General features: G+C 40.4%; 1 protein-coding gene and 1 long non-coding RNA gene across 7 annotated transcripts in view; one reads left to right on the forward strand and one right to left on the reverse strand.

The window, feature by feature from the left end:
• Positions 1-27,228, reverse strand: part of PDE10A (phosphodiesterase 10A) — a 673,197-nt gene that overhangs the window by 33,143 nt on the left and 612,826 nt on the right. For all 6 annotated transcript variants that reach the window (XM_056566828.1, XM_056566831.1, XM_056566829.1 and 3 more), the window contains 5 exons: positions 25,865-26,007; positions 24,924-25,007; positions 23,039-23,189; positions 13,923-14,078; positions 4,147-4,319 (listed from right to left, as the gene is read on the reverse strand). In XM_056566828.1, coding sequence (XP_056422803.1) covers positions 4,147-4,319; positions 13,923-14,078; positions 23,039-23,189; positions 24,924-25,007; positions 25,865-26,007 — 707 coding nt within the window. The remainder of the gene's footprint in view (positions 1-4,146; positions 4,320-13,922; positions 14,079-23,038; positions 23,190-24,923; positions 25,008-25,864; positions 26,008-27,228) is intronic.
• Positions 561-25,968, forward strand: LOC130362413 (uncharacterized). Its single transcript, XR_008891410.1, has 4 exons — positions 561-638; positions 18,786-18,866; positions 18,948-18,987; positions 25,883-25,968. It is a non-coding gene; the product is annotated as an uncharacterized LOC130362413 (long non-coding RNA).

A 27,228-nucleotide genomic window follows, 5' to 3' on the forward strand; every position in this document is an offset into this window, starting at 1 on the left:
TCAGCAGTCACAGCCTTCAGCAATCACAGCCTTCAGCAGTCACAGGCTTCAGCAGTCACAGCCTTCAGCAGTCACTTCAGCAGTCACAGCCTTCAGCAATCACAGCCTTCAGCAGTCACAGCCTTCAGCAGTCACAGCCTTCAGCAGTCACAGGCTTCAGCAGTCACAGCCTTCAGCAGTCACAGCCTTCAGCAGTCACAGGCTTCAGCAGTCACAGCCTTCAGCAGTCACTTCAGCAGTCACAGGCTTCAGCAGTCACAGCCTTCAGCAGTCACAGCCTTCAGCAGTCACAGCCTTCAGCAGTCACAGCCTTCAGCAGTCACAGCCTTCAGCAGTCACAGCCTTCAGCAGTCACAGGCTTCAGCAGTCACAGGCTTCAGCAGTCACAGCCTTCAGCAGTCACAGCCTTCAGCAGTCACAGCCTTCAGCAGTCACAGCCTTCAGCAATCACAGCCTTCAGCAACCACAGCCTTCAGCAGTCACAGCCTTCAGCAGTCACAGCCTTCAGCAGTCACAGCCTTCAGCAGTCACAGCCTTCAGCAATCACAGCCTTCAGCAACCACAGCCTTCAGCAACCACAGCCTTCAGCAATCACAGCCTTCAGCAGTTACAGAGCCGGGGAAGATGCAGAGAATCAGGTAAGACCTCGGGCTTCCCCAGCAACCCATCTCCACCCCGCGATTACCGTTACATCATAGAGGGGGAGATGGGTCCACTAGACACCAGGGATGACCGGCATGTAGTGTTTAAATGCTGTGATCGCAACTGATCACGGCATTTAACCATTTCAATGACGGACATCGGAATGATGTCTGTCATTACCGGCAGTATGTCATGGGTCGGGAAGGGGTTAATTGGGTCGGGAAGGGGTTTATCACTTTTGCACATAAGGACTTTTTTTTACACATAAGGCCGGGCTCATGAAGAGGCCCGTACCCCTACATCCTTTGGTACCGATGCCCGGGCTGGAGTGAGGTAATCTCCCTCCTCCTGGCATCAGAGAGGGTGCGCGAGAGCCCTGTGCAGGGGGAAGTCTGCGCAGCTCCTCACAGCTTCACAGGACTGGCGCATAACACGCATTCAGCGAATGTTGGTGTATAACACGCATTATCGGCGTATAACACGCAGGTAGTGTTTCTGGCTGATATTTTTAGTTTGAAAACTGCGTGTTATACGCCGTTAAATACGGTATACATTTTATAGGACATAGCTAGTAGAACCCAGAATTTTTGCTGGACTTTAAACCGTGGCCTGCTCATAACTGAACTGTAAAAGAGGGCATTATATATCACATTAGTCCCTGAGGCTAAGTTTCTACTTGTATTTTCTTTTTGGAAAAACGCCAAGAAAAATGCCAATTCTGCCGCATGGCATTTTTTTGGCCAAAAAACGCTGTGGACAGATGTTAGCTGTAAATCAATGAGAAATCGCAAAATTCTTTTTCCACTTGGCGTTTTTTTTTTGGCGTTGTGCAAAATCGCAGCATGCTGAGCCAATAGCATTTTTTCCCTGAAATCGTAGCGTTTTTCTTCCATAGAAGTCTATAGGAGTAAAAAAAAACACCAAGAAAAACGCCAGGTGGGTTTTAACTTTGGTGTTTTTTCAGGTGGTTTTTATTCTCTTTTGGACTGTAGCGATCCAAAAAAGTGATGGAGATACCTTTTTTGATAAAATTTTGTAGGGTACCATTGAAAAAAATTATAAAAAAGATACAGTAGTTATGGAAAAAAATGTATTTAACAAAATGTATCTTTTTTATAACAAAATTTTTATTAATTTTTAAACAGGGATCAATTTATGTGGGCGGGCAGGGCACTAAAAATATAGCTGACAATAATAAAAATGTAGTGTGTGTGTGTGTGTTTTTCACTTTTTATTCTTAATTTTTTTAGGTGGTACTACTACTCCCAGCATGGAACACACACTCTTCCATGATGGGAGTAGTAGTACCTGTACTAATTGACAGATCGCCCACGGGTTCCAATGCGATCCTACAGTATAATGTATAGATGCTGCCAGACGCTCTTCTAGTGTCCCCTGCACTGACGTATATATACACCTATTCATATTTCTCGCAGAGAGCTGTGATTGGCCAGATGGTTCCAGACAATCACAACACTGTGGAAAATATGAATAGGTGTATATATACGACAGTGCAGGGGACCATAGAAGATCAGCCGCCCGCAACTATACATTATACAGGAGAATCACGGCGGGTGTCCGAAGTGACATCCGCTGTGAACGTCCTATCTATTGCAGAGATGTGGAGTGGCTCTATATAGCGCTCACATCTCTGCTCTATACTCCGGCCAGTGATATGAATAGAACATCACTCATTCATATTTCCCTCTGAGAGCTGTGATTGGCTGCAACCATCCGGTCAATCCCCACTCTGGGCGGAAAATATGAATGAGTGATGTTCTGTTCACATCACTGGCCGGACTACAGAGCAGACATGTGAGCACTGTATAGAGCCGCTCCGCATCTCTGCTATATTATGGATCATCGCACCGGGCGATATGTGTATTAGTACAGGTACTACTACTCCCATCATGGAACAGTGTGTGTACTACCTAAAAAATGTCAAAAAAGAGAGAAAAAAAAGTGAAAAACACACACACTATATTAAAAATGTTGTTAAAAATTTTGTTTTAAAAAAAAAAAAATGCCAAAGGGGCCAAAAATGCAATTTCCACATAAATGAAAAAACGCCAGACGCAAGAAATTGCACTGGTGTTTTTTCTTGCGTTTTTTTTAAACCAAAAAACGCAGGACTAAAAACCAAGTAGAAACTTAGCCTGATGGTTGCTTTTTGTATTTCTAACAATTTAGGAGCAGTAATAAGACTACAATATAATTCAGAAAAGGGGCAATCTGCTGATGGCTCGCACTATACACTAGAATCCCTAAATATGTTTTTTTTTTTTTTCTTTTACAACTATAAAGAAAAAAAAAAGTGTTCCCTAAAAATGTAAAAACAAGATTTTTTTGGTACAATAAGAATGGGGGAAAATTTGTATGGTAGAAGAGACTTGGGGAGCAGTCACTTCTTGTCACAGACTACATCAGTGACAGGAGGCAGATGTGGGCAGATTGGTAATAAATTTAGAGGTGCCATTTAGATTGCACAGGCGGTCTATTAGATAGCAGGTACAGTGTCTTTCCAGAGGGGGATATAAATAGGAGGCAGAAGGACCTGATCTGAGTGAATATGGGCACTTCTTGGTAGATTCAACTTATGGTACAAAACAAGGCAGGACAGGAAGGCTGCAGGAGATTAATTACAGGAGAGAGGCAGTTGAAGAATGCTGATGCAGCAGCTTGCCACTACAAACAGGCGGAATTGGGAGGAGCAATCTGTGAGGACAGGAGGAAGTAGATTGCTCAGAGGGGCTTTCAACAATTGGACACACTTTTGAGGTCCCTCTCACATGTGACTGACTGGCTGTGACAGTCAAAATATAGCAGAAGTAGCAATTGTTGAAAGCACCTGGGAGCAAGCCGACTGGAGAGGATTTCTGAGTGCTGCTGATCACCATTAATATTTTTTATTAATTTAACTTCTGGGGGCTCTCTTTATTGTATACCACGACTCCCAAAAGCTCTCAAGGAGTCAGTAAACAATGCAAAACTGTGCAAATTGCATGTGATTGCCAATTCCCCCAAATGGGTGAATGCACTGCAAAAATGAGCTTACAGTTCTGTCCATCCTATGTTCAGCCCATTAAAGTCAAGGTATAGGTCAACAACATACCTAGCTTCCAGACATGAATGGGACTCAGATCAAACAAAAATGTATTTAGATACTCGCTTTCGTTCACTTCTCAAAACCAAAATAACTTCTTATTGGCCAGCCTGCACAATAGCAGGAATCATCCCACTGCCCTTGTGCAAGCAGATCTGGGTATTATAACACTGATCCACTGGGCATATATAAAAACTGACACAGGAGACATTAGGTTGACATGATATGTAACAGCAATATCTAGACACAGGTTATTAAAAAAAATTATTGCACTTTACCGTATGTTATAAGAACTACCGGTAATCATTCTTAGTCCAATTAAAGATTGTGTTGTGATCAACATTACATTTTACCACCCACATCCTATGAAATCAGGCCCAAAAATATATCCAGTACATTACCTGTGCCCTTGATTGTTAAAGTTGAGAGCCCCTGTTTGGTGAAGATCTTCTAGATGTTTTCTATTTCCAAAGTACAGTGCAAGGTCTGTGGCAATAATGGCTTTGCGAATTATCTCCAATACTTGCTCATACTCATTGGAACTCAAGTTAGAGAAGATATTGTGCCCTTCCAGCTATGTGAAACAATAAAACATAGATAAAAAGCACAATGCCCTATGTTTTCCCACTTATATAACAAAATTCAACATTGTTGTACACTCTCTAGAATAGATCTAATGAAAAAAAAAGTATGAGTGATGGTATTATATCAGCAAACAGAAATAAATATTAAAATTTTGCATACTGAAATTGGATACCAAAGACCACATAGTACACTGCCATAGGATCAATCAGAACAACCCGTCAATTATTTAAATGTTACTAATACAGTTACCAGACCATTGACAGAAGCAATTGAAGGTTACAGATATCTTCTACAGCTAAACAAAGTATTTTGTGGCACATAATGTCCATAAACTTTTAAACATACAGTTACTTTAGTATGGAACCACTTTAACGGGTAATGACAGGGGGAAAAAAAACTTTGCATAGTTGGGGGAGGTGGGGGGGTACAGGGTGGTGTTGTGGTTGATCAGGGTAACAACATTGCTACTGAAACAGTTGACTGAGGCAGCAGCCTCTTAGCACACAGAACATCACTGTCAGGTAAATAGAACTCACCATTAGCTGCTCCCATAGGTCTGATGTCACAGTAGGGATGTGGCACTGATTACAGTGCTGACACAGAACTACAAGCAGCTTGCTGAAGTACAAGCATTGGGACTGTAAAATGGAGAGATTAAAGGGAGGGGAGTGATGTTATCTATATAGGACTGTGTGTTGGAGGAGGCTAAGGAAGAGAAGTGATGTCATTTACATGAAACTGTATGTCGAAGGGTGGGAGGGTGATTTATATGGAATTGTGTGTTGGAAGAGGTTGAAAGGAAGAAAGGTGATATTATTTACACAGGATTGTATGTTGGAGAAGGCTGAAGGGTGGGCGGTAATGTTATTTACACAGGACTGCATGTTGGAGGGGCTGAAGTGAGAGCCTGCAGGTGGTCATGGCGCATCCTAAAACTGCCCCATGCAGCATGTTGGGCAAACCATCTGAAATCTGCAAACTTTATAAACATTGTGCATGGTGTGGATTTTGGCCTGAACCATATTGCCAGGAGGAGGTTGAAAAGAGACATCCTTACTCTGCCATGGACAAAAAAACAAGAAACATACTAATTGGGAGGAGCGCAGTAAATAGAGCTTGTATGTTGAATCCAAGGGATAGTAGTGTGCCATTTGGGCAAGAACCGTGCTTTGCACTGTTCTTACCCATGGCACACTACCACTATATTAAAGAGGGGCACACCAGAATTAAAGAGCACATGTCATCAAACAATATTTTCTAAACGAACTGAGATAATATTCCTAACTACGCCTTATGATACAGAGCTTTTTTAATGCTCGAAAAAACAAAATTTTTTCGAGCTTTAAAAAGCTCTGTGACTAAAATAACCTGTACCTTACCCCACTCATTTCCTCCCCCCCCCCCCCCCCACTTAAATAATTAAAATGTTGCCCTGCCTTATTACCTGGTGGGAAGAAGGAAAACAAAACCTGGGAAATTAAAGCCCTTCTGATAGGGTGAACTCTAGTTCACCTAGCCTGCCACAGTAGCTGGGCAGATTAGGAAAGGAAACAAAAAGGGAGGGGGGAAAGGAAGAAAAAGCCAAATACTTAAAGGGACCTGTGACTAACTAAGCTCTACAGTCAGGCTTGCCCCGACAATCATACCTTTCCCCTTGCGTACATTGTGTGAGCTTCTGGCAGGAGAAAGAGGGCGTTTCCCAGCAGGCCCCACACGCACTTCCCGAGTTTGGTCTCCTGCCAGGCCGGGAGGCGACCCAAATAACTGTTTGACTTGAGGGCAGGAATAGAACAGAGCCACCTTGTGGCCATTTTTTTCAATCACATTAAAAACATATAAAAGTTGAGAATTTTAACAGCAAGTAAGAAGCAAAGTGTCTTATAACTACGTAAGGGACAATATATTAAAAGTTTACTTTGGTGACAGATACTCTCATCTTTGCCCGGAGTGCAGGGAAACCTAGCTATGCTTTTGTAGTGCTGATATTACTAATGTAATAATTCATCAGCTGATTTTTACCTGTAGGAAGTTGTGTGCAACCTATATCAAGCACTAAACACTCAACAAGTATATGCAAAAATAAATCTTTATTAAGTAGAATACATATGACAATTAAAATCCACTGAAAGAATCAGCAGCAATCTGAAAAGTGGTAAACAGAACACTGAAAGATACAGGTCACCATGGAATTAGAGAAATAATGAGTAAAAAGGATATACAAACAACATCATAATCACAAATGAATGTACAGAATAGCAAAATGATGTCAATTCCACAATGTGTGAGCAGGATACAGGGAATACAGTAAAGTGAGTTAAGAGCAAACAAACCAAAGGAAGGGGAGCCCACATTCTTCCAGTAAACCTCAAGCAGAAAACAAGATAAATCACTGCCATATCACAGCAATGGACCGCATGCTATACTTGCATACCAGGGAACTGTGACCACCTCTTCGCTTTTGCATCCTCAGGGAGTGTCCAAAGGTGATGAAGAGATGTTATTTATATAAATCTAAGCAATCAATGCAAAGAAATAATAAAAGTAATCACAGTACTTAATAACACAGCTGCAAGTTAAGATTTATTCTCCAGCATCATCTTCGGTCTCTCTGCACACCTGCACATTAAAGGGGTACTCCGGTGTTTAGACATCTTATCCCCTATCCAAAGGATAGGAGATAAGATGCCTGATCACGGGAGTCCCGCTGCTAGGGACCCCCGTGTTCTTGCACGCGGCACCCCATTTGTAATCCGGGTCTGATTACAGGCGACCACAGGGCCGACAGCATGTGACGTCACTCCGCGTGACGTCACGCTCCGCCCCTCAATGCAAGCCTATGGGAGGGGGCGTGATAGCTGTCACGCCCCCTCCCATAGACTTGCATTGAGGGGCGGAGCGTGAGGTCACACGCCGCCGGCCCCGTAATCGACAGTAATCAGACTGATTGGGACTGATTGCAAACGGGTTGCTGTGTGCAAGATCACGGGGGTCCCCAGCGATCAGGCATCTTATCCCCTATCCTTTGGATAGGGGATAAGATGTCTAAGCACCGGAGAACCCCTTTAAAGACTAGTGGCGTGAGCAAAGTAATGTCATAGCGATTAGCATCGACGCCTGTAAGTGGCCAACGTCTCTATGCAAATTACTGTGATTACTTTTATTATTATTTCTTTGCAATGATTATTTATTTATTTATTTTATTTATGTAGCGCCTACAGATTGGTTGGATTTCTGTATAACATCTCCTTATCACCTTTGGACACTCCCTGATAAAGCGAAAACAAAATGGCGTCCCGGAACAAGTGAAGAACTGGAACAAGTATGGAAACGGTAATGAAGCAATATCATCTCTGGCATAAGGGGGGAAACTCAAAGTCCATTGTAGGCAGAGCAGGGCGAGTCCACGAATCCAAGCCGTGCAGTGATCAATGAAGTCCCTCTGATGGGTTGCCAACAACTCTCCAATCTGGCTTGACTTTATTCGGTGAGGAGGGAGGTCTCTATTGAGGAATGTCCTCTGTGATGCCCCATAGTTTAAGCTGTGCGATGCCATCCTCCAAGAAACGGCTTACATGCATTTTATCATTGCGTTGTATAAGAAGGCGTGTAGGGTAGCCCCATTTGTATAGGATCTTTTTATCACGTAGAGCCGCAGTAACAGGAGCTAGGCTCCTTCTGATCTGCAAGTTGACTGCTGACAGGTCAGTGAATAAAGATAGATTCTGGTATTTCTCAGGGATATTTCTTTTTTCTCTAGATTTCAACATGAGAGCCTCTTTAATATGGAAGAAGTGTACACGTGCCAAAGCGTCTCTGGGTACCTCCTCAGACAGGTGAGACGGCTTTGGGACCCTGTGGGCTCTATCTAGTAGCAAGTCTCTGTTGGAAGCTTCAAGCAGAATTGCATGCATAAATGAGGTTAGGTATTGAGACAGGTCCCTTGCAGCAATAGATTCTGGGATACCTCTGAATTTAACATTGTTTCTGCGGGACCTATCCTCCATATCAGCAATTTTTGCCCACAAATCAGAAACATCTGATTCTAGGTCATAGTGTGAGTCAATGAGGTCATTATGTGACCATTTTGGTTTCGGTGTGTTCTACCCGTGTCTCAACTTCAGTGATTGCAGATCTAATAGGTTGCAGAGTGTGCAGTAGGCTGTTAGTAATGGAGGAGTTAAGGAGGAGTAACATCCTTTTAAGTGAGACCTCAGTCACCGGGACCTCAGAAGCTGGGACTGACTTAAAGAAATATTCCCCTGCAATCTGGAAGGCCTCTGTCAGTAGGTTAGAAACCTCTCCGGTCTCTCCTCCATCCATGCGTGGGCGCTGCTTAAGGGGGCTGTTGGAAGTCGAGGACCGTGCAGAGGCGCCATGTTGGCGCGAAGTGAGAGACTCTGTGGCAGGACTGCTCCACTTCTCAGGCTGGTCGACTCGTTCATCTGGGGCTAAGAACTCCGTTACCAAAGGTAAGGAGGTGCTACGCCTGAGGCGTTCTGTGAGCGGTATGTTGTCTGACCTTTTAGCAAGCTGTCCGTTAGAGCAGCCGCTGTGAGAGGAGTCTCTGGGGTCATGCTGGGAGGCCTGTCCCGGTGAGGGTGCAAAGAAGTCCGTAAGTCTGCGCGGCTTGTGTGACGATCTCCCTCTTCTGCGGGATGTCATCTTGTGCTGGTGAGGTTTAGGCATCTGTTCCGCTATATTTTGAGAGTTTTGCAGGGTTGCTCGAGGGTCACTGTCGCTGTAACAGTCGCGTACTGCAGGAGCTCAGACTCTAGGCAGCCATCTCGCTCCGCAGCCAAACCACGCCCTCCCAATATATATCTTTTCACATGATTTTGTTTTTATACTCTTTTTACTCATTGTTTCTTTACTTCCATTGTGACCTGTATCTTTCAGTGCTCTGTGTACTGTTTTTTTGATTGTTGTTGATTCTTTCAATGGATTTTAATTGTCATGTATTGTACTTAATACAGATTTCTTTTTTATATACTTGTGGCGTGTTTAGGGCTTGATATAGGTTGAATATTGTAATTACACACATTGATCACATTGTTCAATTTAGTTGTGTGGTACTTCCCAATCCAACATGGTGCTCTCTGCTGCTCCGTCAAACCATATTTTTTAAACTAACTCAGATAATCTATGTGTCAAGAACTGACCTGAGCAGGAAAGGTTTGCTCTTGGGGTTTGTTCCTGCCATGAACAGTACCTAAGAAGAACAGAGGTGACAGCTGGGCGTACCATATTGGATTAGAAAAACTCACACCACTTGCTCTGGACATGCAGCAGCTAGTAAGCACTGAAGGCTTGAACTGAAGGACATTGATGGCAAACAGGTTGTTGGTAGTGTAGGGAGCAGTGGTTACATGAGAGCACGCACACAATGTGAACAGGCTCCGGACACCTTCAATACACACCCCTGTCTCTGCCTGAACCATTTTCAGACACTTAAAGGGAAGTTTGGTGTCACTGCAGCCATTGGTGTACAGTTTTCCCCAATAAACATATCCTTTCGCTCAAGTATTGCAATCACCTACAAATATCATCATTATATTCAAACATATAAAGTATTATTTGATTCCAACAACTCTTCTTGTAATGTTTTTTTTGGTCAAATGTATTCACCAAATTATTTATCTACTCTTGTATTACATAAATAATTAAAAAAAAAATATTTAAATGAGCATATATTTTACATGAACAGTCCACTTGTAGGTCTTAGACTTTTATAATTTAAAATATATATAGTACATAATATCCATTACTCATACTGTTCCATTCCATATAGGCAGCACTATTACTTACCTCAGTGATTCACAACCGGGGTTCCTCGGAACCCCGGGGTAATGTCAGGCCCTGCCCTGGGTACCACGACTCTCCAAAAATTTTATATATATATTTTTTAATCTCTTGCCCGGCCTGTGCGCCTGTGAATCAAAGCGGCGCAGGGGGGGATGGGAAGCCTACGTGCACACTGCGCACACAGAATCTCCCTCCCCTGTGGTGCTGTGAGTAAGTCACAGGGGCGCGGGCCAGGAAGAGGATAAATGTGAATGGGGATGGTGCGCTGGCCCCCCCGGACCAGCTTCCTGGCCCCCCCAGGGGGGAAAACAGCTCAGCTTAATTAAGTTACTGCACCCTCTCCCCTGTCCACCCCACTTTGTCACCCCTCTGTTACCCCTTTCACCCTTGCCCACCTTCCTGTCATCCATTTCAACCTTGTCCGCCCCTGTCACCCATGTTCACCACCCCCCACTATTCACCCCTTTGTCACCCTGTCCACCCGTTACCACCTTGTTACTACTGTCCACCCCTTTCACCCCGTCACCCACGTACACTCTTCTACAACCTTCTGTCACCCATGTACACGCCTCTGTTACCCCCTACGCCCCCGTCACCCATGTACACTCCTCTACACCCCTGTTACCCATGTACACCTCTCTGTCACCCCCTACGCCCTGTCACCCATGTATACTCCTCTACACCCATCTGTCACCAATGTACACCCCTGTCACCCACTATGCCCCCCTGTCACCCATGTACACTCCTCTACACCCATCTGTCACCTGTGTACACCTCTTGTGGCTGGAAGAAATAGTCATGATGGCGCGGACTAGATGGAGAAGAGAAGGGAACGACGCTGATTTTAAAAAATGTCATCTGTGAGTTGCTGTTTAAAGCAGCACTGTAATCTACATAGCCAACAGATAAATAGATATTGTGCATTGCAGCTTTTTTTTTTGCTCGTCAAGTTTGGTAGGGGTTACCTACAAAAAAAAATAAAAAAATCCGAGGGGAAAAAGGTTGAGAAACACTGACTTACCTATATGTAATGTTTTCAACAATGCTTATCTGATAACTATACGATGTGACAAGATGCAGACCAATTAATATACTGTTTACTTGCTTCCCTCCATAAGGTGAGGCCACACAGTGTGGTTAAGTTCTGATTTGTCCATCTAATAGACCATCTTTATTAGTTCATTTCCAATATTATGTAAGTAAGGACTTTTATTGCAGCATTGCAGGGAACTGTGACCACCTCTTCGCTTTTGCATCCTCAGTGTCCAAAGGTAAAGGTAAGAGATGTTATTTATATAAATCTAAGCAATCATTGCAAAGAAATAATACAAGTAATCACAGTACTTAATAACACAGCTGCAAGTTAAGATTTATTGTCCAGCATCATCTTAGGTCTCTCTGCACACCTGCACATTAAAGACTAGTGGCGTGAGCAAAGTAATGTCATAGCGATTAGGATCGAAGCCTGTAAGTGGCCAACGTCTCTCTGCAAATTACTGTGATTACTTTTATTATTATTTCTTTGCAATGATTGGTTCGATTTCTGTATAACATCTCCTTATCACCTTTGGACACTACCTGATAAAGCAAAAACAAAATGGCGTAGGGGTGGTCACAGTTCCCTGGTATGTGAGTATAGTATGCGGTCCATTGCTGAGATGTGGCAGTGATTTATCTTGATTTCTGCTTGCGGTTTTCTGGTAGAATGTGGGTGCTCATTCATTTGGTTTGTTTGCTTTTCCCTACATCCTGATCACACATCGTGGAATCGTCTTGTTATACTTGTGGAATTGTCTTGCTATACTGTACTTGTTTACATCACTTTTAAGTAGCTATATACTATCTTTTCATTTTTTGACTATGCATAACACACACACACACACTAATTATATATATATATATATATATATATATATATATATTTTTTTTTTTTTTTTTTTTATTATGTAAGTAAGGACTTTTATTGCAGCATTGGCTGTGCGTTTCATAATCCCTGCTGCTTATTCTGCAGTTGTCCACATGTCTTTATGTGCATCTGCATGTAGATCTTGACCGTTTTTCCTGAATCGCATGTGGTTGAGGCAGGATTAAAGGGGTATTCCAGGCCAAAACTTTTTTTTATATATCAACTGGCTCCGGAAAGTTAACCAGATCTGTAAAATACTTCTATTAAAAAATCTTAATCTTTCCAATAGTTATTAGCTTCTGAAGTTGAGTTCTTGTTTTCTGTCTAACTGCTCTCTGATGACTCACGTCCCGGGAGCTGTGCAGTTCCTATGGGGATATTCTCCCATCATGCACAGCTCCCGGGACGTGACATCATCATTGAGCAGTTAAACAGAAAACTTCAGAAGCTAATAACTATTGGAAGGATTACATTTTTTTAATAGAAGTTATTTACAAATCTGTTTAACTTTCCGGAGCCAGTTGATATATATATAAAAAAGTTTTGCCTGGAATACCCCTTTAACTCTGACATCAAATTAAACCATTTAGAAAGTTTTATACAAAAGTAAACTAAATAATATTGTAAAATACAGTAAAATGCTAAGCTGTCAAGAAACACCTGCTTACTGCAGCTTTTCTTGAACCACACCACAACTGCACTGCATAGTAAGCACAATGTGTGGCCTCACAGGCATTAAAAAAGATTTCTGTAAAATTATAAAGGGACAAGTTTTCCTAATTTGTGGTATTTTATCTGAAATCTATTTATGCATAGATATAATGATAAAGGATTTTATTTAATCAACTAGTGGAGTCATATCAACAAAAAGAAAGAAGGAAACAAACCCAGTGCAATGTAAAAAATATTACAACAGAGCATCTTCTGAACATCATAGAAAAATGGTTTATGTTTTTGGCTGGTAGCATCAGATTTCTGCTCCTTATCTAGGCAAGTCTAGTCTAGGCCGTGTTAGGAGATCTGCTCTGCTATACTTCATTATATTTGAAAGTAAAAGTAGCAGCGGCAACATGCTCTATAAAACAACCATGTAATACAAATTTAGAGTGGGCTGCCTATACAAAAACATGGTCATGTTCAAGGGGTATTCCAGGATTTTTTTTATTTGACTATGTTATAGGGGCTGTAAAGTTAGTGTAGTTCATAATATAGTGTCTGTACCTGTGTGTGACGGTTTTCTCACAATTCTTATGTGATTTTTCACCCCAATATTTATTTTTACCAGCATACAAAATGACTGTTGTCTCAGATTTTTCCCAGCTTGCAATGAGGCCAAGACCTTACTCACTAGTCAGCTGATGACAGGGAGCCTGTCTGTTTCAATGGGTGGAGGGATCGCTTGGTGGGAGAGAGATCAATCTGCAACAGCTGTAGGCACCATGATTGAAAACCACAGGTCTTTGAATGGATGTAGCTCATTTATGTTTCAATGGGTGGGGTGGATGATGTGTGGGAGGGAGGAAGATGAAATTGTGGGATTTGTAGTCAAAAAAAGAAAAGTCAAACAGGAAATACCAGTTCACAAACAGCTAGCCACAGTATTATGATAATCTCACAACATAGCCATTTAACCCCAAGACAAGCGCAGATCCTTCCCAAGCATGTCCATTATTGTGAGGCAGGAACGTACTAAAATCACCTTGTGGTGGATAACCCCTTTAAACAACATATTTATCTGTACTTTGTGGAACTAATACTACACATGGCTTCTATAGGCTTCTCCCAATAGTCTAAAGCAATGCTATCTACTAAAGCCAAGCCATTGTTACTTTACATCTTGCTGCCTTTACCTGACTTCCCAGAGGACATTTTCACTGATCTTACCTGCAGAATAGACACAGTTTGGGAGAAGTGGTGTTGTTCCATTGTAGAGGTGGAATATAATGCTGCCAGAGGGTGATCAAATTTTTGTAAATAGCTGTTCGTATAACCCCGGTGATCGAGGTCATGACATAAGCATGCTATCAAGAGTCCTTTTCTCTAGAAAAAAAAAGAAAAAAAAAATAATATTAATTAAAAGATAAAGTTAAGTTGATAAACAACTGACTAATTACATCTATGTGAAAAGAATGGTAAGATGTGCAAGTAATTTTTATTTGCATATAGTTTATTACTGAAAAATACAGTAAATAATAAAATGTAGAATTCCCCTTACATTCTATTAGTGGTTTCTAGGAGTTTGTGCAAGAAGACATTTTAGAGATCACAATTTATTAAAAGCCCAGAATTGTAACCAAGTCTTGGCCCCTAAAATGAATAGAATTAAAGGCACATTCAAAAAACATTTCAGGAATAAGGTTGTCTTCGAAATAGACAAAGAGCAAGTAGGTAGCCAGTAGTAAAAATGTCTACAGGCATCAGCAACTTCAGCACCATAGACAACGATGAATTATTAGCTGCCAAGCAGAACAGGAGTTCTGACATGAATTATAAATCCAAAAAACTTTCATTTGTGACTACTTAGAGTCTAGAATATAACCAGATTATTAAGAGCATTATCAAGAAATATCTTCCTGTTCTTCCTCAGGATAGGATTTTGGCAATGTTATTGTAATGTGGTTGTAATTTTTCATCTTGAATTACTCCCAATCCTACTGTGTTCTAGGGTAAACAGAGAATCTATGTGGCTCTCATCAAAAAGTTTTTTTAAGTGTAGCCAACAGAGATGTTTTGTCTGTAGACATGCTTACAATGATATTGTAAGTGATATGTAAGTGATATAGTGATATTGTGAACACCTATAATAATAAGATCTATCCTATTAAAATTTTTATTAATTGTTGGTCATCATATGTGATCTACAAAGTTTGGTGTAGTGAGAATTAATTAACTTACATTGGTGGCACCAGAACATCTTAAAAGAAAAAAAAATGTATCCAGGAACTTTAGAGGTGTAAACAATTCCCAAAGCATTAACATCTCAAGGTTGTCTAATTGTTTTTGTGATGTTCACTGTGAGAACGTTTATTTTTTGTTTTCATGGGTTATGTTGAGTTAATAAATAGTCCGATGAGAGGAGGTGACGTGCTCAGGGGTCTTCACAACAGGGGAGTCTTTTGTATATACCTGTTGCAAAGCTCACAGCCAAAAGAGTTCAATCTTAGATCTGACCTTATCCTACACTATTAAATGTCTTAGTTCATTTGAATCTTTGTATTTTCCTACCTCTTGTAGTTATTTTTTCATGATTGTATTCAAAAAGAAAAGTTATACTGCATTTTATTAGTTTTTTGGTATTCATGAATGTTAGTCAGTGCAGAGGGGATCATGTGGTTGCAATCCCATTGTTTGGATGTTCCCTATGGAGACACAGCATCATATTATGAAAGTGTTTTTTTCACTTTGCTGATGTCTCACCTTGGAATCATCTTGGGATTGCTGAATATATGTCCCATAACCTTTCCTGTGATGTCTCCAAGGAGGTGGCGGACATCAGGAGGCGCTGGACACACTCGGAGGGTAAAATCAACTTTAATCACCCATCATGCAACGCGTTTCACACATTATCTGCTTCATCAGGCATACTCAGGTGAGTAAAAGCATACTATATATAGGGAACTGGGTGGTTAGCCCTCCAGGTGAGCCAAGGAGGGAATTAACCCTCAAGGCTCCACTGGAGGGGAACCACCCAGTATACAAAGATACACATACGAATAAACAGAAAAGGGGGAAAATTTCACATATGAACAATACATATAGAAGGGAACATGTATAAAAAGATATATAAAAAATATATTTATATATAGAAATAATATGTTCATATATACAGGAATGCAGGGGTGAAAAAACACCTAGCTAACTAGCAACTATGTTCAATAAGGTAGAGTATTACACCAAAGGCAACAAGTAGAGAGTAATGATGAATAAATAAACAAAACAAAAAAATTTATGAAAAAAATACTATTAATATAACATAGAGCATAATATATATAAAACACAAAATTATACATATTACCGGGCATTTTCTATTGTCTCGTTCAATCCTCCTGGAAATATATGGGTATACCCCTGTAGTCGTGGGAAATGCCTTTGCTGTCCCATGATTGCAGGGGGTACTAATAGTTTCAAGTCAAACCAGTCAGGACTATCTTACACTATAAAAGGTATCCATAATTGTGACAGTTCATACGTCATATACCTATTGACCTGTGTTTGTGGCATGCAATGTGTGGGCCGCACGGTTCAGGCCGTGCGGTCCCGCATGAACAAACACAGGTCAAACATCAACAGAAATTTTCTTCTCCATAGTGTTTCACGCCAGGTTACATTAAAACACAATAAAGATATTAATAGCATCAAACTAATCATTATTGAAACCATTCCAGATTACATCCGCAATAGATTTCAGAGACTGATTAATAGAGAGTCATTTTGGATTTTTACTTTAGGTACTTTATTTCCAGGAGGATTGAACGAGACAATAGAAAATGCCCGGTAATATGTATAATTTTGTGTTTTATATATATTATGCTCTATGTTATCTTAATAGTATTTTTTTCATAACATTTTTTTTTGTTTTTGTTTATTTATTCATCATTACTCTCTACTAGTTGCCTTTGGTGTAATACTCTACCTTATTGAACATAGTTGCTAGTTAGCTAGGTGTTTTTTCACCCCTGCATTCCTGTATATATGAACATATTATTTCTATATATATATATATTTTTTTTATATATCTTTTTATACATGTTCCCTTCTATATGTATTGTTCATATGTGACATTTTCCCCCTTTTCTGTTTATTCGTATGTGTATCTTTGTATACTGGGTAGTTCCCCTCCAGTGGAGCCTTGAGGGTTAATTCCCTCCTTGGCTCACCTGGAGGGCTAACCACCCAGTTCCCTATATATAGTATGCTTTTACTCACCTGAGTATGCCTGATGAAGCAGATAATGTGTGAAACGCGTTGCATGATGGGTGATTAAAGTTGATTTTACCCTCCGAGTGTGTCCAGCGCCTCCTGATGTCCGCCACCTCCTTGGAGGCTCCTTGTTTTCCTTGTGCATCTTTCTGAAGGTGGACCGGCTGCCGGCATACTTACACACAAGTTATTTTCCATTGTTACACTTGGCGAGTGTAACATTCTGAGTCAGCATTGTAATTACCTCTGTTCACCCTGGTTTTTAGTGGTAATGCGCTAGGTAGCACCCTCTCTATTCCTTTCCTGTGATGTGGCATCTGACGAAGTCATGTGACACGAAACGCGGAATGTTTAACTCGACCTTTCTTGCAGCGCTGGAGATCCCTAATCGGGAGCCCACTTTGTTGCGCATAGTTGTATTATAGTTCTCCCAAGTAGGTTCACTTCCATTGAGGTCCGCACCTGCAGATAGGTAATTTTCAGCGCTGCAAACCCCCGACAGGGAGCCCTCTAATATTGCATATAATTTCCCTATAGTATCTTGAGTTGAGTTCACTCTGATGGAGATCGGCGTCAGGTTTTCATATTCAGAGGTGAGTTAACTATAAGGGAGATCAGCGTAAAGTTATACCATGTATTGCAGATTATTTTATCTTGAGAATGAGTATATTCCCAGACTTGGCAGCACTGGAGACCCTTATCTCGGAGCCTACTTCTTGGCACATGTTTTTCACAGATTTGGTAAAACCTTACATATGGTGGACATGGTGTATAATGTATGATTCTGAGTATCAATATTAGTTGACAAGCCTGCGGTTTTGAGTGATATGCTGAGGTGAGTCAGCTATGAAGGAGATCGGCGCCGGAGTATACCATGTCTCACAATTATTTTTATCCTATAGGTTCGTTTGAAAATTTTGCAGCGCTGGAGACCCTCATAATGGAGCCCACTTAACAGGGCATACTATCTCTGCAGCTAGCTTGAGTTCTCTGCAGAGGGGGGGGGGGGGGGGGGGGTCAGTATCAGACCATTTCTTGTGCTAATAGTAGAACATTGCAATTGTATCATGTATATATTATTTGGCGTTGATATGAATGATTAGGGTGAATCTCTCGTATTATAATGGGACAGTTTGCAGGATGATCGTTTGGGTACAGTAAGTGTTATATACATATGTGTGGTTATTCAATAGTATGATATCTCAGGGCGAGTTCACTATTATATAATGATGGTGTATATCGCACAATTATTGAGTGTTATGGTTATTCAGGGAGAGGGACTCACCTAGTTATTATTACTATTATTACTTTTCTATCTGTTCAGGATAAAAAGCATATGTATACTTATTGTACTAATGAAGGACATATGTATTTTTAGGCTGGCATATTTATCCATTGTACATAGTGACATAGTATAGTACTAATGAGAATATACATAGTATAGTACTAATGATAACCATATGTAGGCCGTATCAGGTGGCTATGGTTGGCATATTTGACTATTGTATTGAATGACAGGTAGTCATAGAGCCATCCTGGTTCCATCATTGAGGTGGACAGCAGGCGTGATAAGGCAGAAAAGTAGATGCAAGAGATGAATAAGCATATAAAAGACAAATTATTTAGATGATGGTCTCTACAATTTAATTCAAGCCTCGAGGGGAGACTGTGCTGAGCTTGAACATCGGTTGGAGTTGTTTTCTGTGATATGGTTAATTGGGGTGACTCTGATTGGATCCATATCATTAGGATGGGTTGTGGATCAGTGTCTAGATAGTCCATGGAGTAGAAACTTTTTCTAAATATTTTGTCTTATTGATTCTGCAGTGCAGTGGTTGGATCGTCCTCCATATATAATGGAGACCACAATTACAGTCTATGAAATAAATGACATATGACGACTGGCAGGTAAGTCTATGTTTCAGTTGAAATTTTTCTTTTGTTACATATGACATGATCTCGTTGACAATATGTTTAATTTCCTTAGAGCATTTGCACCATTTTAGTCCACATTTGAAGCTTCCCAAAGGTAAGTCATCTTTTTTATTCATTTGTTTATGCTGTTGGATTTGGCTTGAAGATTTTTGAGGGTAGGAGCTCTCCGGAATGTACTCTGTGGGCAGTCGATGATCTTCCCCTTCAATCCTATATCATTCAATAATATATGCCAGTTTTGCTTGAAAACTTCCCGTATCCTACCCGCAGAACTGCTAAAGTTGGTGACGAAGTAGTTTTTTTGTTTTTGTGCCTGTTTCTCCATATTCTCCTTTCTTTTAGCTTTGGGTGGGTTCAGACATTCATTTTGAGACTTCTTATGCACTTGTTGGAATGCCCGTTTTATAATCATCTTTGGATATTTCTTTTCTTTAAAGCGGTTCTCCAGAATTCATGCTTCATGTTTGAACGTGTTATCCTCCGTGCAGTTTTTCCGCATTCGATTAAACTGGCTGTAAGGCACGTTTTTTAGCTCCTGCTTGTAATGCCCGCTATCAAACTCTAGGTAGCTATTGACATCGTCTGTTTTAAAAAAAATGTAGAAGTAGTAAATTCTTTTTCATTATGGGAAATACACAGGTCCAAAAAATTGATTTTTTCAGAACTCGCTTCTAATGTAAATTGGAGGCCCCAGTCATTGCTATTTAGAGTTGTAAGGAGGATCTCAGGGGATTTTTCAGGTCCATTCCATACAAAAAACAAATCATCGATGTACCTACGGTACATGAAGACATATGGTGTTAAAACAGGATTTCCCGAAATGAATTTGGTCTCGAAGGCGCCCATGAATAAATTAGCATAAGCTGGTGAGACCTTCACGCCCATAGCAGTCCCTTTGCATTGCTGATAGACTTTTTTGTTTTAAGTAAAAAAGTTGTTATACAGGATGAACTCTAAGCCTTTGATCAGAAAACATTTTTGTACAGGTGGGAGCTTATCATCTTGTTGGAGGTAACCTTGTGCACACTTCAAACCCAGGTTGTGTGAGATGTTAGTGTATAGTGATTATACATCGCAGGTGATTAATTGATATCTCGATTTCCATGGCATCTCTACTAGTGCTTCAATGACCTGCATGGAATCCTGTAGATAATTTTGGAGTTGTATGACATATGGCTGCAGAAATGGATCGATATATTGGGCTAAATTACTATTGAGGGAATTTGTGCTTGAAATAATGGGGCATCCAGGGGGGTTACTGAGGGATTTATGCATTTTTTGGACAGGAAATAAAAATATGGTTTATTAGCATTACTGGTTTTTAAATATTTTTCTTCATCCTTGTTCAGGATTTTTTTCTTTGATTCCTTCTTCGATTAGTTGATGTAAATTATTTTCTATTTGATGGAAGGGATTGTGTGTTATTTCTTGATAGAATTCCTTATTAGATAAAATCCTGTTGGCTTCACTTTCATAATATTCATAGTCTAGTATAACTAGACCTCCTCCTTTATCCACACAGCGCATAACAATTTTGGAGTTTTTTTTTTTTTTGTCCTTTTATTGCCATGCTTTCTTTTTTAGTGAGATTGGAACTAGTTTGTTCCATAGGTCGCATAAGTTCTTTTAAAACCAACTCATAAAAGACTTCAATATTGGGACCCTTTGCATGAGTCGGGTAAAAGGAGGATTGCAACATGACTGATTGGTGTATTATTCCATTACTTATAACATTATTTTCCTTAATGGAGGTCACAGTCAAGGACGCTGAGGCAGCCACCCCTTTGGATCCACGAACTCAGAGCGAGTCTACATGCCAACGAAGATGTTGTGCTCTCAGTGGCACACTGCACCCCAATAAATCACAGTATTCCACCTCTTTCTTTTTTTCCAAAATGCGTTGAAGTCACTCTCCTCAAGAATAAGTGCATTTCTTGTATTAAATGTACATCCCTTTCTCATAGCATTTATTAGGGGACACAGGACTGTGGGTATATGCTCTGCCACTAGGAGGTTGACACTAAGGAAGAAAAAAAAAAGTTGGCTCCTCCCTGACAGGATATACCCACTGCCAATGAGCTAAATCAGTTGTGCCTCAAAGCAGTAGGAGGAGCCAACAAACAAGAAAGATGTCTGAAAGAACTGCAAACAAAAATATCCAAAAGACCCTCACCAACCGGTCCACCAATGAAGGCTATGAGAAAGGGATTTTATGGTACAAAAAAGAAACAATTGCAGGGAATAAAATATATTTTTATCCTGTAACCCAGTAAAATATGGTCTCTCACCCAAGAGTCCTGCACCTGTGACAGCCACACGTCCCAAAAAAAAAAAAAAAAGACGACGATCACCCAAAGGAGCGACTCGGGTGGGGGCATCCTTCAGGTAGAGGATGGCATGCCAAGCTTAAGAAGCAAAATATCTGGACCAGGAGGTGTGCGACTTGACGGGTGGAATCTTCCTGTCCTCACACATAGCTGGCTTGTCCATAGAGCCCGAAAGAAAAGACCGAAAGGGACGAAAGGAAGTAGCCCTGCGCCAAGTGCCAGACTTGGGGCAAGAGCAAACTCTTGTCGCCTTGGCCTCAGATATCATTTCATCCAAGGCCCTGATGGTGGCCCAAGCTGTCAGCACTTTGGCGACCCAAGCCAAGGAAACAGTCGGAAGCAGGGCTGAACCAGCATATAATAAGCAGACTTTTGCCTCTACTTGGATCGACAATGTGCCTGTCAAGGCGGATCCCTTAAGGAGGCAGCATCTACCAGAGGGAGAGTGGTGGATCTAAATAGACAGGACACAAAAGGATCCACTGAGGGAGGAGAGGTCCACTTAAAAATTATGTACTTACCGAATGGCAAGAGAGCCTGTATTCTCTTACACCTGCAGATGCATTTTTCTGGGTGCTTCCAAGCCCCACCCAGGAGCTCATTAAACTCAGAGTGAGTACTGAAGACCATAGGAGGTTGAAGAAAGCAGCGGAAGTCCGGAACTGCATCCAAACTCTGTGGGTCCTGTAGGTGGAAGGTGTCCCAGACAGCCATGACAGCCCCTTAGTGTCAGCCTCCTAGTGGCAGAGCATGTACCCAAGGTAATGTGTCCCCAAATAAGGTGACCTGGAAATATTATTTTTGCATGTATCGATTTGTGTGCACATCAAGAATATAACAGATGACTATTTTTGTTTAATCTGTTATTGAAGGTTTATACATATGGTAGATATAGAGCAGTGCTAGGCCTATAAGGTTCTAACACTATACAACCTTTTACACTACATGTTACCTAAATTAGTAAGTTTGGAGGTGTACAAGCTCACAATGGTCTATTAACCAACCAACACTGAAAGCTAAGGCCTTTGAGTAAAAACACTTATGTGCAGGTGCCCCTAAAACTAATGTATCTGTAGTCTGCTATTCATAATCACCACAATACCTTCCCTGTTGCTTCGATAGCTGCAGAGTCAGTATGTATGTGTAGCATTTACAAAGTGAATCACTAAGATGAGAGCTACTGTAAGGCCAACTTAAAGGGGTACTCCAGGAAAAAAAAATTTTTTTATATCAACTGGCTCCAGAAAGTTAAATAGATTTGTAAATGACTTCTATTAAAAATCTTAATCCTTTCAATAATTATCAGATGCTGAAGTTGAGTTGTTGTTTTCTGTCTGGCAACAGTGCTCTCTGCCGACATCTCTGCTTTTTTCCTGGATAACCCCTTTAAGGTAACAGTTCTTACATATCTTAAACATCAAATGAATCCTGCACAGCATTTGTTTTATTTATTGTTCTACTTATGCAAAGTGCATTACACCCCATTCACATCATGTTTCATGTCTTCTGAGCTGGTATAAAATGGGATATTGTGCCCTCAACATATACCAAATATCAATATACCAAAAGTAGTCAACTATTGAATGGGTTTGGCCGGTTTTACACTGGTATCGGCTTATTTGCAGACACAAAAGCATAGTCTACCACACTACTGTGTCCTGCAAATAAAAAGTATATGGATACATAGAAAACCAAGCATAGTTACTAGTTGGGTCTTTATGAGTAAATGGATACATAGCCGAGACCTGAAATGTAATATGATTGGGGCCTTTCACATTGGTCTATACTTCAAACTTTGGAATATAAGTGATGTCCTACCTCCAAATCAGTGAATAATTCCTTATTACGTTGTAGTATAGCATACATGCAATGTGATACCGTTACTGCATGTTTCCAATTATGATAAGGGACACGGCGATAGTTCTTTTTCACCGACATTGTGAAACGACACAACTTTTCAAGTTCAAAGCTAAAAAGGAAAAAACTATGTATCAAAACAAGACAGGTAACATTTAAGGGGGATATATATGCACGATATGCCACAAAGGTTTTACTAATAAAATAGTTTTCTGCTCTACACATGATATAAGAATCATTTCAGCATCCCCCTGAGCAGTGCAGAGAAAGTGAGCTCTGCCCTACCCCTCCATCCAATAATCTGTTGTTTTAATGGGAACCTGTCACGTTGGAAATAAAGTCTTATCTGAAGGCATCATTTTATAAAACAGGATCAGTTAAAAAGTTTGATATTTACTACTGCGATAACATATTTAGTAGAACTCATTCTGGGCTACGTAGGCAATGGACAGCAGCTATTGATAACTATTTCTGTATGAAATGTGTATGCAATGTACACTTGTAGATGTAGAGTTAACTCACTATTCCAGCAAGAGGAGTGCCCATGGGTAGAGGCATCTCCAGACTGTTACAGAAGACACACATGGCTGACCAAGCGCCGGTTATTTCCAAAATTCATCAGCAACAGAAGTGTCTGTGTTTGCACACTTATACATTGAAGGCTGACAATCACTCAGTAGACCCACCTACTTGACTACTATGCCCAGAATGAGTAGAAATGTACATAAATAAAATGACAAGCTTTACTGGAACGTTTAATAAAAATACTTACTAATATGCTCAGCTCCTTCTACTCTTATCAATCTGCCTACAGAATGGACTGCATTTTCACTAAGACAGGTACCCTTTAAGCTGATGTTTAAGAATATAGACATCTTTGCACAGATTTTTTTTTTTTATTACTGTTGAATTTTTTCCCAATGCAAAATAAAACAACTTTCTAAACAGTCTCCCTTGCAAACTTCCATCAGGTGGCTCCTCAGAGAAAGAAAAGTTTCTGCCCACTCACTAGATTAGATAGTAGACAAGAAAGAAGTCAGACACAAGACAGTCTGCAGAGAAGAACTATTTAGGCTGTGTACAAGTATAGTGATATATATATATATATATATATATATATATATATATTATAATAGATCACATACTGTGCATTGAAGAGGCTGTACAACTAATATTTTTAATAAAGACACATGTGAAATGTACAAAGAAAAAAGGTGTTTTAATTACCGGGGTGATTTACAGTATAAATGTACGCTCATTCTTACAGGATGTGCTGCATATTTTCACTGCATATTTTGTGCAGCTGGTTTTGCCACCCATTAACTTCAATGGGTAGAAAAATATGTAGCAAAAACATGCAGCAGATCCTGTAGCAAAACCTGCTACAGAAAATATGCACGTGTGAATGTACCCTATGGGTACGTTCACACACGTGTATTTTCTGCTGCAGATTTTGCTACTAATCGAAGTCAATGGGCAGCAAATCTGCAGTAGAAAATACGCCCGTGTGAACGTACCCTCAATAATAAGACAAAACTACTTCAGGGGAACTGTATAGCCCGTGGCATTTTGAGAGTATGCCTCTGCCCTACCTAAACAACAAACGGTCGAGTCACTTTAAGAAATGATGGCACAACATCATAGCAGTAGCAGTCTGAGTTGAAATGTTGGGACCCTCCATTCTTCTAGCCAAGCAACCTCCCAGGTAGAAAACTATGAATGGAGTTGTCTAAAAATTTTATCTACATTAGTTGGCTGGGAGGATGTCTTTACAGGAAAAATGCCAGGAATAAGCCTTTTTTTGGTAAACATTCGAATAAGACAAAAAAAGAAAAAATAATTTTACCAAGTTTTACCACACGATTGATGTATCATGTACACATAAATTGCTGGCCATAGATCCTCAAAGGGTGTTATATCAAAGTGGTATCTAAAAGACACAAGACAAAAGATTATTCACAATCATTCAATTATACAAAATGTTCCTAAGGCTGCATTCACACCACGTTTTGTACATACGGGTGCCGGATCCGGCGGGGGGATACTACGGTTTTAGGTCCGGTTTTGAGAAGACCGGAGAAGACCGGAGTCACCCTTTGACTCCTGTCAGCTCATTAAAGTAAATGGAGTCACGGGCTGATTCGGCTGGGGTACAGGAGCGCCCGGTTTGCCCCTCCCCCCGCCGGATCCTCCACCCGTATGTACAAATTGTGGTGTGAATGCAGCCTAAGAGATCTGTGTTACTGCTAAAGCTAAATTATGTCACTTTTCTAAGTAGTGGGCTTAAAAAATGTGTCTGGGGAGGGGTGCCGTGCTCAGGACCTCTTTCATTGAGCAAAAGCCACTCCAAAGCAGAGGATTTTGTCTTTGTGGACTCTCAAGCTGTCCATGTATCCAGGACAAATTCTGCGCTGACCTTCCGTGCACAGCAGAGACAACTTCTGGAGCACTCGGATTTGCGCTGTCACCATTGACTGCAATGCATATCCAAGCACATGCTGAATTTGAATTTCTGCAGCGGATAAATTCAGCTGAGTGCACAGTGCAGCAGAATCCCATTAAAAACAATAAGAGGCTCCTGCACCAGAATTTCCGTGTGGAACACCTTAGCAGAATTTCGCTCAGAAATTTTGTAGTGTGAACCTGGCCTTACTCTGCAGAGTCCACAGCAGGGAAAATGCATAGCCAGCTGCATCTGACAATATCAGCTATGGACCTTGGGATCTGAACTGTGTTTTAAAGATACTAATTAGCTCATTAGTTTACTGTTCTGTAGATTTTACTTACAATTCAATCTCTTTACAGATAATTGCTGGAAGGGTACAGTTCTTGAGGTTCTGCCATTCTTCTGAAGTACAGATGCTGTGATAAGACAACTTCTCTAAAGTCACACGGTAAATGCACTCAGAGTGGCGGATTCGATGGTACATCTAAAATATGGAACAACATAAAGAAAATGTTGCTTAAATAAATGTAATAAAACAAAGCTGACAAACCATGAGGTATGCTGCTCTAATCAGCTAAACACATCATATTGTAACCTTAAAAGGGTTACCGGCGGAGGGTTTTTTTGTGTCTTTTTTTTTTTTTTTTAAACGGGCACTAGGGTGTTTCATTTTGTAAGGCTAATAATAAAAGGTTACATTTTGCAGACTTTTGCCCTGAGTCTCAGTGATGTACAGGATATATATGCCAAATTTCAAGAAGATTGGATAATATTTAGAGGTTGCACACTTTTTCAGTTTTGTAAAAGTAGGCAACAAAAACGATTTTTCAATGTTAATTGCTTTTATTGGGAAAACTAGAAATCACAAACTTAAAATAATATTAAAACTAGACACTAAGATTAATAGGTAGTATGATAGGCAAAACGTGTTATATTAATCAACTTTGAAAGATGCAATCCCTTCTTTTGTTCGATTGGTGAACGACTTTTCTGTGATGCTCGACTACCCTCAACAAGAATTATTTTCGTTGTTCGTCCATGACCGATTCGTTAAACTGAGCAATTTCTCTTTCTGCAGTGTCATTTACCACCTAAAAGAGCATTTACACGGCTGTTCTCGATCCCAAGTAGACGTGAGAGTGTCTGATCAAGAGGCTTTAATCTAGGACTTGAATGTAATTTTTTTCATTGCTGGAGGCGAAAACTTGGCCTCTTCATCACTAGGTGCCAATGATGATGTTGATGAGTCTTCTGTATAACTGTCTTATTGATTTCAGCGATAGCTTTGTAATGTATATTCTCATATGAATCGTTTTTGTTTTTTTGTACACTTGGTTCTTATTTTTGAGGCAAAAACCTTGGCTATTCCACTCATTGACAAACTCATACGATCTTCTCTTTTTGACCTAAGAAATTTTTCATCTTCTTGTGATACGCTAGTCATGTCTATCACATTTTGCCGGAAAATGTCAAATAACTTGACGGAATCACCTTTCCAAATCTGCCGTTCCACATTTGCTTTATCCGTGTTTCTCGATTTCTCTTTACCCAGATTTTGGTATTCTTTGTACAGCTTATGTATACCAACACGGATATTCTCCTCCGCCTTTCCTCCACACTTCCTGTAGTTTGGTACTGATAGATTTAGCAGCATCCAAAAATGTTTCTTTCATTTCCTTGTGATGGTAAATAAAAACTAAAAGTA

The sequence above is a fragment of the Hyla sarda genome, chromosome 3 (assembly GCF_029499605.1).
Source record: "Hyla sarda isolate aHylSar1 chromosome 3, aHylSar1.hap1, whole genome shotgun sequence".
NCBI lineage: Eukaryota > Metazoa > Chordata > Amphibia > Anura > Hylidae > Hyla > Hyla sarda.